General features: G+C 38.8%; 2 protein-coding genes across 2 annotated transcripts; one reads left to right on the top strand and one right to left on the bottom strand.

The window, feature by feature from the left end:
• Positions 1 to 3,822: 3,822 nt before the first annotated feature.
• On the bottom strand, positions 3,823 to 5,589 carry LOC106758499. The gene has a single exon (XM_014641419.1). The coding sequence runs from the start codon at positions 5,587 to 5,589 to the stop codon at positions 3,823 to 3,825; it is 1,767 nt and encodes a 588-aa protein (XP_014496905.1).
• A 790-nt stretch (positions 5,590 to 6,379) lies between these two features.
• On the top strand, positions 6,380 to 11,469 carry LOC106758096 (pentatricopeptide repeat-containing protein At1g03100, mitochondrial-like). The gene is made up of 2 exons (XM_014641011.2): positions 6,380 to 6,477; positions 8,050 to 11,469. Exon 2 carries the CDS (start codon positions 8,081 to 8,083, stop codon positions 10,409 to 10,411), a length of 2,331 nt encoding a protein of 776 aa, XP_014496497.1. The 5' UTR covers positions 6,380 to 6,477; positions 8,050 to 8,080; the 3' UTR covers positions 10,412 to 11,469.
• Positions 11,470 to 15,400: the final 3,931 nt, after the last annotated feature.

The raw sequence follows: 15,400 nt of genomic DNA, 5'->3' as shown, positions 1-15,400 counted from the left end.
CCAATCTTCGAAGTTACTTATCTAACTTCAAACCGATCCCTCCTGTTCCTCACGCGATTGGAAATCAATTTTCTGATTTCCAATCTTCGAAGTTAATTATCTAACTTCAAACCGATCCCTCCTGCTCCTCACCCGATTGGAAATCAATTTTCTGATTTCCAATCTTTGAAGTTACTTATCTAACTTCAAACCGATCCCTCCTGTTCCTCACCCGATTGGAAATTAATTTTCTGATTTCCAATCTTTGCACAAAGTTACGCATGATAAGAATGATTTGACATAGTTGGCAAAACTGCATTTATTCGAAGTCGTTGTAAATGGGAACATTACATTATAATCAACTAAAATAAAACTTTAAATGTGAAATATTCCATGTATTAGGAATGGGTTTTCCATCTAAACACTCCAATCGGTATGCACCATTTTCCAAATTCTCCTTTATTCTGAATGGGCCTTCCCAGTTGGCCGACAACTTCCCGTGCATGGGATTTCTCCTTGCTTCACCCGTTCGTCTCCACACCAAGTCTCCCTCTACAAACTGTCGTGGCTTAACCTTGGTATTGTAGCGTCGAGCCACGAGTCTTTTAGCCGTTCGGGTAATGTGTCCAGATTACTTCTGAGATGCTATTCATTTTCATTCATGTCAGTAATATTTCTTCGGAGCGTACTTTCCCCGACCTCCACTGGTAACATTGCGTCTGACCCATAGGTGAGATTAAATGGTGACTCTCCAGTTGCACTGTGCGGGGAGCATCGGTAACCCCACAGTATCTGCTGTAACTCATCTGCCCATGTGCCTTTGGCGTCCCCTAGTTTCTTCTTTAGCTCTTGGATGATGATTTTATTCATAGCTTCCGCTTGACCGTTCGTCTGCGGGTGCTCTACCGAACTGGTTAAAGGCGTGATCCCCAACTCCTTATAAAACGCTACCAGCTTTTTGTCGATGAACTGCCGGCCATTATCAGTGATGATGTACTTTGGCAAGCCGAACCTGCAGATCAATCGCCATACAAACTTTTGTACCTGGGAAGCTGATATTTTGGCTAAAGGCTCAGCTTCCACCCACTTAGTAAAATAATCGATAGCGACTAACAGAAATTTAAACTGCGAACGACCGGTCGGGAATGGACCAACTATGTCCATTCCCCACTGCGCGAAAGGCCATGGCGATACTATGATTGACAATGCAGCAGCTGGCGTATGAATAAGGTTCCCGTGCTTCTGACAAGCCAAGCATCTGGCCACAAAGTCTTGACAATCCTTTTCCATTGTTGGCCAATAGAATCCTGCCCTCAAGGCCCGAGCTCTTAATGAGCGCCCGCCACCATGTCTGCCGCATATCCCCTCATGAAGCTCTCGCATTACATAATCGGACTCGTCCTTGGATATACATTTTAACATCGGCGTGACGTATCCCCTTCGGTATAACTCTTCTCCCACCATGATGTACCTTGCGACCTGTTTCAGTTGCTCCGATCGGAGGTTTGCTCCTGCCTCTTGCTGTTGGATTAACAAAACAATTTCTCTTCTCCAGTCGTCCCGTTCGGCAATAGAATAGACTTGTAAGCATTCAACTGTTGGCTTGAAAACTACCTGGCGAACTAATGAAGACAATTGTCCTTTCTCCTTACCGGTCGACANTTTCGATAAACGGTCGGCTCTTTGATTTTCATTCCTAGGTATGTGATTCACCTCGATGTTATCGAAATGTACGAATAGTTGCTTGACCCTATGGAAATACTTGAGTAGTTGGTCATCTTTAATCTGGAAAGTCCCGTTCAGGTGACCTGCTACCAATTGGGAGTCTGTTTTGCAACATAGTATTTTAACCCCTAAATCTCGAGCTAACTCAAGACCGGCTATCAAGGCCTCGTACTCAGCCTGATTATTGCTAGCCTTAAACTGGAAGATCAGGGCCTGCTCGATAACGATGCCGTCTAGACCTTCTAAGACAATACCCGCTCCTCCTCCTCGCTGACCCGACGATCCGTCTACGTACAATATCCACGAACAGCGATGTGACATTCGTCTTGGCAACTCAGCCACAAAATCAGCTAGATGTTGCCCTTTAACGGATCCCCGTGGTTCGTACTTCAAACCGAACTCTGAGAGTTCAATAGACCAACCGATCATCCTGCCTGCTAGATCAGGTTTACGCAGAATTTTAGAAATAGGATAGTCCGTTCGGACAATTACTTGATTTCCCTACAGATAGGGGCGAAGCCTTCGGGTGGCAATTACAAGTGCCAGGACTATCTTTTCGAGTTGCTAATATCTGGTTTCCGGTTCTTTTAACACACGACTGATGAAATAAATTGGTCGAAATTCTGGAACTTCTTGTATTAACGCTGCACTGACTGCTTCCTCACCGACCGCCAGAAATAAATGCAAATCGTGGCCATAGTCTGGGCGCCTCATAACCGGAGGGTTAGTGAGAATCTGCTTCACTTCTTNGAAAGCTGTCTCGCACTGGTCGTCCCAATCCACTTGCTTCTGTTTTTTCATTTGCTTTAAGATAGGCTGGATACGGTCGGCTAATTTGGGTATAAATCTGGATAGCGAGGTAAGTCTCCCGACCAACCGTTGTACCTCCTTCAAACTGTTTGGNCTTCTCATGTCTAANATAGCCCGACATTTCTCTGGGTTGGCCTCTATGCCNCGTGCGGTGAGCATGAAGCCCAAAAATTTCCCTGCAGATACTCCAAATGTACATTTGAGAGGGTTTAACCTCATCCCGAACTTCCGTACCTGATTTAAGACTTCTGCCAAATGTTGCAAGTGTTCATCTACCGATCGGCTCCTTACAACCATATCGTCCACGTATACTTCCATGCATCTTCCTATTTGATGCTGAAAAACCTTATCCATAAGTCGTTGATATGTTGCTCCTGCATTTTTTAGGCCAAACGGCATAACTTCATAACAGTAATTGGAACGTTCCGTTATGAAGGCGGTTTTGTCCTGATCGGGTTGGTACATGGGGATTTGATTATATCCCGAATAAGCATCTAAAAAGCTCAAGATTTCATACCCTGAGACACCATCAACCAGCCCGTCGATACTTGGAAGTGGATATGTATCTTTCGGGCATGCTTTATTAAGATCAGTGAAATCTGTGCACATTCTCCATTTTCCGTTCGGCTTCTTTACCATTACCACGTTTGACAACCATGTGGTATATTTGACCTCACGTATAAAACCAGCTTCCAACAACTTTTTTACCTCCTCTTCTACCGCCCTTCTCTTTTCATTGCCCAACCTACGCTTCTTTTGGGCAACCGGTCGGGCGTCCCTGAATAATGAGAGTTTGTGAGATATTATATCAGGATGAATGCCTGGCATATCCGCTGCCTGCCAGGCAAATAAGTCTTTGTTTTTTAGCAAAAGTGTTTCTATCGACATCGCCTGATCGGTAGTAAGATTACGCCCCAGTGTGGTACATTGATCTTCTTGCTGTCCGATAACAAAAGGACGTGTGTCTCCTAGGGGTTCTACCCGATCATCGAACTGAGTTCTAGGATCCAGTTCCATCATGGCGACCTCAGATCGGTTGTTTGGGAAGTTTGTGATCCTGGGTTTTATTTTCAGACCCGCCGCATAGCATTCACGTGTCATCTTCTGATCGGCCCGAACGGTTGATATCTTTCCGTCATCTGCGGGATATTTTAAAGTTAGGTGTGGGGTTGAGACAATAGCCCCGAACATGTTTAAGCACGGTCTTCCCAATAGAACATTATAAGATGTGTCGGCTTCTACTAGCAGGAACCGAACCTTCATCTCTTTAGCGTCCCTGTCGGCTCCCAAACTGGTCCTCAGATCGACCTACCCCCTTGTATCCACTCTCTCTCCCGCAAATCCTACAATTTGCTCATGGAAAGGCAAAATTGCATCCTCCGATATGTCCATTTGCTTGAAGGTCTTCCAATATAATATGTTGGCCGAACTACCTTGATCTATTAAGACTTTACTCACCTTGTACCTGGCGATCATTGCTGTTATCACCATCGGGTCATCTTGCTCTAAGTCAGGTGCATGGAAATCATCATCAGAAAAAGTGATGGCGGGCATAGATCTTTTTGAGGTGTCCGTTCGGTGGGAGCTATGCAAGTTTCTTAAGTGTCTTTTGCGGGCGGCTGACGTCGATCCACCTCCTGCAAACCCTCCAGAAATAGTATTGATTACTCCTCTGACCGTTCGGTNAGCGCTTCTGCTTCTGCTCCGATCCGCTCTCGGCCGGGTCCTTTTTCGGGATTCTGGCTGCAATGAGGTCCGATCGGGTCTGGTGGGCGCTCTTCCCCTGTGGACGAANTTCTGAAGATGTCNTGCTTGAACCAAAGATTCCAANTTGTCCTTCAATGTATGACAATCTTCAGTTGTGTGGCCCCGATTTTGATGATACCGGCAATATTTGCTTTCATCAGCTCCTCTAGGTGTAGGTATTTGTACCACTGTTAGCAGGTCGNCCCTCAACGCCTCTTCCAGTACTCTTGCACGNGGTGCATTCAAAGGAGTGTGGTGAATGTATTGTTGCATTTGGTTGTGTTCTTTGCCTCTGTAGCCTCCTCTCCTGTCATTCCCACCGGACTGTGGTCCGGATCTCANTCTGGCCGGACGGGNCACTGATTCCCCCTCTTCTCTCCCACGTTGATGGGCTCTCCCTTCTTCTATACGAATAAAACTGGCCAATTTGCTTTGTAATTCGTCCATGCTTTGGGGCTCTTCTGCGTGGAGGTAGTCACAAAACGGACCAGGNCGCAATGCAGTGGTCAAGGCACTCACCACCAGTCGCTGATCGGCATTCTGTACCTGCCGGGCGGTACGGTTGAACCGATCCATAAAAAGTTTGAGGGACTCCTCTCGTCCTTGCTTCATTCTTACTAGGGCCGTGTAAGTCACACCGGGCGTCTTACTCGAGGCATACTGCTGAGTAAATAGCTGGCGCAGTTTGACGAAGTTGTCAATGGTTCCAGGTTGTAAGGAATGGAACCAGTCCAATGCTTCTTCCTTTAATGAAAGAGAGAAGACTCTACACCATACCAGTTCGTCGGACGAATATACCGCCATGGCATCTACGAAGGATCGTAAATGCTTAACAGGGTCAGAGGAACCTCCATACCTCTCCATTGATGGCAACACTTTGTTTTCTGGTATGATTGCTTGCATTACCCGTGGTGTGAAAGGGTGTAATCCCTCAACTTGATCGCCATGTATAGGGTTTTGCTCTTCGTTTCGTTGCCTCTCTTCCTGGCGACGAGGATCGCCTCTGTCATTGCCCCGCCCTCTTCCTCGCCCTCCGCTTCTACTCCCAGCCCTGCTTACCGGTCGTCCATCACCTCTACCTGCCCCTCTTCCGTTAACTCCTCCAACTCCCTCACTAGGCACAGGATTATGATTCTCTCGTCGTCCCTCACCTTGGGTATGAGGTTGTTCCCCGGTGTCTGAATGATATGTCTCTACATTGACAGAGCGGTCAGAATGACCTCCTACTCTGTTCGCTTGTTCCGCCCTCATTGTTGCGATTTCCGCCCTCATCTCCTGAATTTGCTGCTGCAAATTTTGCAAGATCTCCAAAGGTACCTCTCCAGCCATGGTGGTCGTTTATAGGTCAATGAAAATGATCTCGGGCCCCACGGTGGGCGCCAAAATGTTTCGGATGGAAAGCCTGAGACAAAGTCACGACCTCCTGGAAACGACAGCAATGCACACTCTCTCTCGATCTCGTAACGATTATGGACCTTTGCCTCTCTTACGTATCGGCTACTACCTGCAGATTAGCACTCCGACGCTCAAGTTAGCAGGGTAATAGCTCGAATACAGTAGCACTTAGTTAAAAATCCAACCCTTTACCTGACATTCTACCTTCCTATTTATAGGCGTGTGTCTTTGGATATGGGCTGCAACTGCCTATGTGTAGTGGGCCATGATCCCTTACACTTCGCTGTCAGCGCAANCACTGTTAACTTCCTCCTAGTCTTCAGCGAAACTGCTGGTAACTTCCTCCTAGTCATCAGCGAAACTGCAGGCTGCAGGCCCTAATATCTCGCCGAGACCTTCGCCCCACTCCTTACTTCTCAGCGTATTATTATGCCAACTTAACATGATATATCCCGAACAGGGCTTCGGTCTTCCCGATCACCCTACCGGCTCACCCGAACAACCCGACCTCTTCAGTCATAATGCTATTCATCTTTTTATGCTTTGCTCAACCTAATTCCATCAACAATTCTTCCGACCGCACTGCCAGTGCACCCGATCATCTAAATGTATCCCATCTCCTCAATACAATGTCTAATCTTGACCGTGTGCAGTGTCAAAAAATGGTGTTAAAATATTATTTTCCCCTTCACATTCATATTCACATTATTAACTCTTAATTCAGCGTGCCGTTTCCTAAGCTTCCTTTATCTCTCTCTCTCTCTCTCTCTCTCTTCGCAATCTCTCCAATTACCTTTCTTCTTCGCTTCTCTTCGCTGCCAGGTAAATCACCTTCCTCTATCCCTTTTCTTGTCTTTTTTTTTTTTTAATTTTTAATTAATTGAGTGAGGGATGATACTTAATTTGCGTTGATTTTGGCTGTGTTTGGAGTTGATCCAATACCCATTGCTCTGTTAATTTCGAATTTCGTCTCTATTTTGCTTTACCACTTGTCGCAATTACCCTACTTGCTTGTTCCTGTTTTTGTTATTACACTGCTTTTTTTTTTTTTGAGTGGTGAGAAATGTTAGGGCTGGAATCCCTATTTGAATTGTGTGTTGTGCGTACGCTTAGTGGTTCGTCAATCCGTTACCTGCGCCAAGTTTCGTTGTTGGTTTTTCCCATTTGACTTTGTGCATTGCTGTATTCTTGGTAGAACTGAGTTCGGTCTCTTTGTTGCTGCTTCCAATTGAAGACATTTTTCGAAACTTTCAGTTTCATTTGTTTTGGGTTACGAACTGAAACTGAATTAGAGTTTTTTTTTTTTTTCTGTCAATTTCATTTTTGAATGTATGTACTTCCTGATACTGATAGGAAAGCATTGCATTGTACTCATATTAGATCATATTTCCCTTTTTGGCTCTCCCTGCATTGGGCGGTTTTTGTTGTAGATTCTATATTGACTAGTGATATGACCAAGATAATATATAAAAGCGAGGGGTAATTTGCTCACAAGAAATTTGTAAGAGTTTTTCTTCACATGTTTGCTATAGAGCGTATAATGTCCAGTGATTCAGTGAAATTGATTTGTCCTTTTACATGTAGATATTATTTTTACCTTCGTTTTTTTCTTGGAGTATCTGCATCCTAAGATTTATTTTATCAAGTCGTTCATGGTTTGTCTTAAATGACAGAAACATTTTGCTCTATTTCAAGACGGATAAGGAGCCTATATAACTGACTTGTTTTTTTTTTTCTTGTTTTTCCATTGTTGGGGTTGGACATTTGCTAGTGGAAGTTTAATACTAAATTAGTCTTCCTTGATCCTTCAGAATATATGTTACTGTATTTAGGTATCATGAAACTTAGTTTAAATGTGCATTCATATTAGTTTAAAGACCGTGAGACATTAATTCATACATTTTCCCCACCTACTAGTGATCCCTTGGTTTATGAGATTATATTCACTTCTTTTATGATTTATAGTGATGAAAGTACCAACTTTCAAACTTTTATTGGGTTTCTGCCATTGTTCATGTCTATCGACTGTTTTCTTTTTTGTAATAACTGTTTGTAGTTTGTGAAAAGTGCTTAAGGAATGATGCCAAAGCAAGTTTTAATGTTTGTGTCACAAGTTTTAAAGTTTCATTTTAACCTGTATAATTATATCGGTTTTCTGGAGATGTTTTATCTACTTACAAATGTAATAATTCTGAATTTTCAATTTTATTTTTGGCTGTTACAATAATGCACTTCTAAACTTGCTTTTGTTTTTGTTTTACCAGACTCCTCTTGTTGAAACTAAGTTTCAACAATGCTCATTCCACCTTTTGAGCATAACTCTGATTTGTTTGTACTATTTAGTGTAACATTTATTATCCATTTTGTTTACCAACGGATGCTATGATTGTGCAGGTTTTTATTGATTTCGTTCTTAAATTCGAAGATGCTTAGAGTGAGAAAGCTCAAAACAGAGTCTAATATCCCTTTGGTTTTAAGTGTCATGGTTGCTAATTACAATTATAGAACAACCCAAGTTTCCAGTGACAAAAGTGTCAGGTATATTGTTAAGTTGGTTGTCTCTTGTTTAGCTAAATCAAGTTCATCAGCATTTTTACCGGGATCAGAGAATAAATTTGCTCTTCAAGGACTATATTTCTCTAGTGTGGCTGAAAGAATCCTGGTCCATGCCCAAGACCCTGCCAAAGTTAGTTTGGAGATACAAAATGCTATCGATTTGAATCAATTAGATTATTCATGGAAATTATTGGAGCAGCATATGCACATGGAGGGGTTTCCCAGAAAATCAGTCATCAGTAAGCTTGTAACAAGCTATGTGGACAGCCTTGATACGAAATTGCTAGGAAAGGCTTATGAGTTGGTAGAACGTGCTATTGAGAAAGGTAGACAAGATTTGTTGGAAAAGGATGTGCTTATCTACCTCAGCTTTGGCCTTGCAAAAGCCAGACTACCAGTTCCAGCATCAACCATTTTAAGAAAGATGATAGATACGAAGCTTTTTCCCTCAGTCACTGCTTGGTCTGCAATTTTAGCGCACATGTCACAAACAGCAGAAGGAAGTTACCTTGGTGCTGAGTTGATTCTTGAAATAGGTTATTTGTTCCAAAACAACAGAATAGATCCGCGTAAAAAGAGCAATGCACCTTTGATAGCCATGAAGCCAAACAGTGCTGCTTTTAGGATTGTTTTGGCAGGGTGCCTCCTATTTGAGTCATCTAGGAAGGCAGAACAGCTTCTTGATATGATGCCTCGAATTGGTGTCAAAGCAGATGCACACTTACTAATAATAATGACACGTGTATACGAGAGAAATGGGCGAAGGGAAGAGCTTAAGAAGCTGCAAAGGCACATAGAGGAAGCCCCAAATCTAACTGATTTACAGTTTCAACATTTCTATAATTGTTTATTGACATGCCATTTGAGATTTGGGGATCTAGATTCTGCATCAAACATGGTTTTGGAAATGCTTAGGAAAGCAAAGGAAGCAAGAAATTCTCTTGCAGCTGCCAAATTTATGATGAATGCCGATGGAATATACCATAACCGTTCTCCGAACAACGGTAAAGATTTAGATAGTTTACAAAATAACAGGTCAAATTCAAGTGTTGTATTATCTTATGAGGAGTTCTCTAAAGATAGGAACTTCTCAAAGCTTGAGGCAGAGTCCAAAGCTATACTTGATTCTTTATTATCAAAGTTGCAGATGCGGGTGGACTTGATCACAACCAAGCATGGTATATTGCAGCCAACTGAAACAATTTATGTAAAATTAGTTAAAGCTATGCTAGAAGCTGGCAAGACCAAAGATTTAGCTGTATTTCTTCTCAAGGCAGAAAGAGAAGATTCTCCATTTTCCAATGACAATTCAGCTTTGGTTCATGTTATTAACGCGTGCATCTCACTTGGATGGCTGGACCAAGCACATGATCTCCTGGATGAGATGCGTCTAGCCGGAGTTAGAACTGGTTCATCTGTATACTCCTCTCTTTTGAAAGCATATTGCAGAGCGAATAGGGTGGCAGATGTCACGTCACTTCTGAGAGATGCTAGGATAGCTGGTATCCAGCTTGACTCAAGCTCTTATGAGGCAATGATCCAATCCAGAGTTCTCCAGCAAGACACACAGGGTGCACTCCAACTTTTTAAAGAGAGGAAAGAGGCTAGAATTCCAAGAGTCACTCAACAAAACTCTGGCATGATGGCTAAAGATGGAGCGGATACTGAAGAAGCTGGGCTAATNACCAAGCTGTTACAGGAAATCAAGGAAGGGCAGAAAGTGGANTGTGGAGTGCATGACTGGAATAATGNNATCCACTTTTTTTGCAAGAAGANACTGATGCAAGATGCAGAAAAGGCTCTAAAGAAAATGAGAAGCTTAGGTCACTTACCAAATGCGCAAACTTTCCATTCTATGGTCACAGGGTATGCTGCCACTGGAGGAAAATATCAAGAGGTGACAGAGCTGTGGGGTGAGATGAAAGGTCTTGCTTCTTCTGTCTCCATGACGTTTGATCAGGAACTTCTTGATTCTGTGTTGTATACGTTTGTAAGGGGTGGATTCTTCGTTCGAGCCAATGAAGTTGTGACAATGATGGAAAAAGGAAACATGTTTATTGACAAATACAAGTACCGAATGCTGTTCTTGAAATACCATAAATCACTTTACAAAGGGAAGGCTCCGAAGTTTCAGACAGAATCCCAACTAAGCAAAAGGGAAGCAGCCCTGGCTTTTAAAAGATGGATAGGCTTGACTTGATCCCTGGAAAAGCTTGTTTGGTGCAATGACATACTAATTGATATTGATCCCTGGAAAATCCAAGACAATGAAATTGTTTCCTTCCCTAGTCCATTATAAACTCTGCTATTGAAATAGATGGTCAAATGTACCTTGTTTCCGAGATATCCCATTAACCCTCGGCCAACACAAGAAAGTTTCATGTTGTGAACATCATCTCTTATAGCACTTTTCACCCAAACAGTTAGAAATACCCCAACCATTTGCTTGCTAGCAACCAAGCAGTATCTTGAGTGGCCTATCTGTCTATCACTATCCTCTGCAGAGAAACAACCACCGTATGACATCGGTGAATACTGTGCTGTAATTGGAGAGTCACCAGCGCCATTTTCTTCATCTGAGGAACCCCATCGATAATTGGGGTCATAGTCACTCGCTCTGTGACCAAATATTACTCTATCACAGACACTGAAACGACGATCGAGGCAAGCTTGTTGCATTAACATATCATTATCCATTCTCAAACTACGACTCAAGGATTGGAAGGATCTTCGTTGAAAGAAAGAGGTAGCCTTCTGCCTCACTGATCCCTCAAAATCAGCATCTAGCTCTACAATAGGATCAGGAAGGGGTGAAGGTGTGTGGCATCCTCCACTTGTTCAGGAAGGTTGTTCAAGGTCCTCCTAATAAGGGTTAGCCATTTTCTTGCAGGACCATTGTCTCCTGTTCCCAAAACATTACCAGCATTAAGAGGTACAATTTCTTGAAACCTGAGCCAGGGAAATGCAAAATATTTCATTATGTGAACTTTTGCGTAAGTAAAGGAGTCGAACATTATTCATACAGTGAGTGAGTAATTTACCCAAGAACATAGATATCCGCTGGTGGAGACTCAAATAACTTGGAGGTGACTTCCCTGCTACATTCCAAGTGGCAACAGAGATTCTGTATTCGAAAGGATAAAAATTCTTAAATTTCATTGCGATAGCAACAACCAGGATAATCAAGTTCTATACACAGTTGCATGAATCATACCTATCAAGCTCATTCTTACCTCTTCGCACTCTGTTTGAGTACCATCTGCTTGATCTCTCTACATATCAATAATCACATTAAACATCTGGAATTGGTAAAGAGAAAAAAAAAGAGAAAAAGGAAATAAATTTACAAATTACGGCTGAAAAATGTGGTAAGAATAAATATCTTTTATCCATATCCAGTAGAGGGATTTGGAACGGTGTGGTCCAAAGAGAAAAGAAGGTGAAGAAGGTATTCAACCTGATTTGCTTTTCCTCATGGTAATGTCATAACAGACTAAATATAAATACAAAATATATTAAAAAATAATAAATAGACAAGAAAGGTAAAATAACTTGTACATCTGATACCAAAATAAATAAAAATAATAATAAAAATATCAAATGACTAAAACTAATTTTTTAAAACAATTGTCAACAAGATAAAACGAATAACAAGGTAAATTTGTTAATATATTATTTTCTTATATTATAATTAAAAAAAATAAATGGACAAAAAAATAAAATAAATTTTATACATACATGATAACAAAATAAATACAAATAAAACATAAATTTAAAAATCAAATAAATAGATAAAAAAGTGTATATTATATGTAATATAATATGTGAGAACGTGAAATTTCATTAAATAAATAAAAATTTAATTTAGAACACCTGGTACATTATCTCCAATTTCAGCCTCTCTCTAGAAATTTCATTCTCTAATTTTCTTTGCTATCTTTCTAAATTTCTTCGTTACTAAATCGTTTGCTCATCAATCAGGAAGTGCTTAAGTATTCCTGACATTGTTAGCTTTAATCCGACCAATCAATTTTTCATTCTTCCACCGTAAGTTGTTCTTCTTCTTTCCGTGCAATTTAGGGCCGTAAACCTGTATCAAATACTGGTTGCGTGTGCGTTCTTCTTTTTCTCTTCAAATTCTAGCACCATTTAGGTTCTAAAATCTGTCTTCTACTTCCAATTAGTGAACTGTAGCTGACTTTAGAGTTTTCCTTGCGAAACAAGGTGTAGTTTGATCTTCCTTCGAGTAGGACAATTTAATCCGAAGGTAAGGGAAGCTTAGGTGTTTCTTTCTTTTCTCTTTTAGAAATTGGGGTTGCATGAATTTGGGGATTTAACTTGGGATTGTCTCTCAAAATATATTCTTGAAGCTATTTAGTGAAATTATATTATGTGAACTATGAACTGAAATTTGCATGTTGTGTTAAATGTGCCTTGTATGTCAACTGTGAATTGGATGTCTATGAACTGGGATGGATATATATTGCTGTGATGATTTTGAGTGATTAGATGAAATAATCTCTATAGACAGTTTAATAGTAATTAGTTAAGTAAATTATTGGAGCTGAATTTTAATGATGTTGTATGTTAAATTGTATGCTCTTTGGATTTCAAAGTATGGAACTGTGAAATTATTGTATTGAAATTAGTACAAATAAGGTAAAAATGCTAAATTGAGTTGTTAGACTGAGATGGATTCCGTTGAGTAGGTTTTTGTGTAGTAAATTCCTTAAATTATAGTGTTTTAGGCTGTTTGAGAAGAAGTAAGGTAGTCAAATTAGGCATTAGAGGTTAGGGGCTGAGTTAGGTTATTGGGATAACTTAGTTAAGTCAATTGTGACTTATTAAGATTACCAAAATGGCCAGAAACACTTTCCAAATGGTAATTAAGAAGTTGAGTGTCTAAGTTAATGAAAGTGAAGTGTTAGAGCCTAAAATGAAGCATAACTATTAGAAATTGATGTTAAGAACGTTTGTAATAACTTAGGCAAGTTTAATTCATTGTGTAGATTAAATTAGGAGTATTAGAAACTCATCAAAGTGTCTCAAATGCACTAAAATCAGAAAAATCAGGTTGCTGTAAAAAACTGATAAGAATAATCGATTATCTCACTTGATAATCGATTATCTCACTTGATAATCGATTATTCTAGTCAAAGCATCATATTTTCTTCAAAACTCTCGTAAATAATCGATTATTACGTATGATAATCGATTATTGTCGTCGAAAAAATAGTCAGGACAGTTTTGGGTGGTTTTTCGGGATTCTGGGTATCATTTTTGGACGTTCTTTAGGTCGTTTTTGGGGATTTGGATCTGAAACTGTTGGTGATGGTTTAAGAGTCATTTTCTTTATCTAAGTATGAGTTTACGGGGTTTTGTGTTGTTTAGTGGTTCTTCTGGGCCTGTTATTGTTTGATAATGTAAATGGAATGATTTCAATGTAAAAAGTTTCAAAGTAAGATCTCTAGGTGAGATCATTAGAGTGTTTAGAACGAATATAAGAGGCTTCTTCGTGGGGGGTTATCCTAACACTCTAACGGTCTTTCATTCTCACTTAGAGAGGATTGACGCGTATGGTGAGAGTAGTAGGAGGTCCTAAGGTAGGGAGAAAAACAAAATATTAAAACTACTTCATAAAGGAGAAAAATGTACAAAGGTATACCTTGAATTCAATGTTGCAACCTTTTTCTTTAGGGTTAGTATGGTATTTTAACTTGTAATGTGTAGGATAAGGAAAAATTATGATTGAAATTTATAAATGAATAATAATGTTTATTGAATGCTATAATATATTTTAATTTACAATAATTAATTTATAATACGATAGTGGATAATGTTTTATAAGATAAGAGATGCATATTTGAAAATATATCCATCAATTTTTTTAAAGTAAAAAGCATTGACCAAAAAATAATTCCACAAAATCACACTTATACTGAAATATTATAATCAGGGGTGGACAAATAAAACTGAACGGTACTGTATTATTAAAATTTGTACTAAACTAAAAACAAATTTGTCAATTGATTTGTCTCAACTGAACTGTTTAGACAAATTTGTTTTATCTACTAAATTGTACTAAACTATAATATAAACTGAACTGAACTATTAACTATACTAATTTTAAATGAATTGTACTAATTTTTAAACTAAATAGTATAACAATACATGTTCTTTTTAATTAAAATTTATTTTAATATTTATTTTATTTTATCTATAAATGTCTTATAAATTAATTTTTTAATTATTTGATATTATTATTTTCTATTTTATTTATATTTCTTTTATTATTGGAAACTATTTTATTTTATTTTTATTTATTTATTTTATTGATAAAAGAATATAAAAAACTATTAGGTAACGTTTTCAATCTTTTTTTTCTCGCCCTTTCTCTTTTTTTTTTGCCGTGTTGTTTCCAACTTCTTTTTTTATATTAAGACATATCAAATCTTCCTAAATCATTCATATATATATATATATATATAATTATATTTAATATTCTTTAAAATTTCTCAGATATATTTTATATATAAATATATTTCTCTTTTATTTTATTTGATAGAAAATTTTATTTATATTCTAATAAATTAATGTTGAAAATGTTTCTCTCATTAATATTTTATTATTAAATAACGTTTTTTTAGCAAAACGGTTGAATGGAAACTAGAGAAAAAGAAAGAGTAAATACAGTTTTCACAGTACTAAAACAGTTTTTAAAAATCAAAACATAAAATAATATACTGAACTTTTAATAAAAGTGAATTAGTTTTTTTAGTATAATATATATAATATCCTATTATACTTTTCAACTCTTCTGTTTGGTGATTTGATGTAGACTTATAATCCTTATAAATTAAAAAGTGAATTGGCATCTTCACTAACTTTTATTCTCGTGCATTATATCAAATAAATAAATGTCAAGTTACTCTATTATTACTATTTTAGCTTATATAGAGTGTCAAACATATATTATTTTACCATTTATTTTTTTTCAAAACATATATGTTGGAGAATTAATCTGATGTTTTTGTTTGGTCCAAGTACTTTGAAAAACAACAGACATTAAGAATTCAAAACACGTGTATTGGATTGGCACGAACACCAGCTACCCCAAAGTGGATATAATCACTACTAATCCCACCTACTCACTCTGCTTCTTCAAACTTTCCATGGCTATAAAAGGATC

The sequence above is a fragment of the Vigna radiata genome, chromosome 4, assembly GCF_000741045.1.
Source record: "Vigna radiata var. radiata cultivar VC1973A chromosome 4, Vradiata_ver6, whole genome shotgun sequence".
Classification (NCBI taxonomy): Eukaryota; Viridiplantae; Streptophyta; class Magnoliopsida; order Fabales; family Fabaceae; genus Vigna; species Vigna radiata.
Note: the sequence above shows the minus strand (reverse complement) of the source record. Positions and strands in the feature narration are given on the sequence as shown.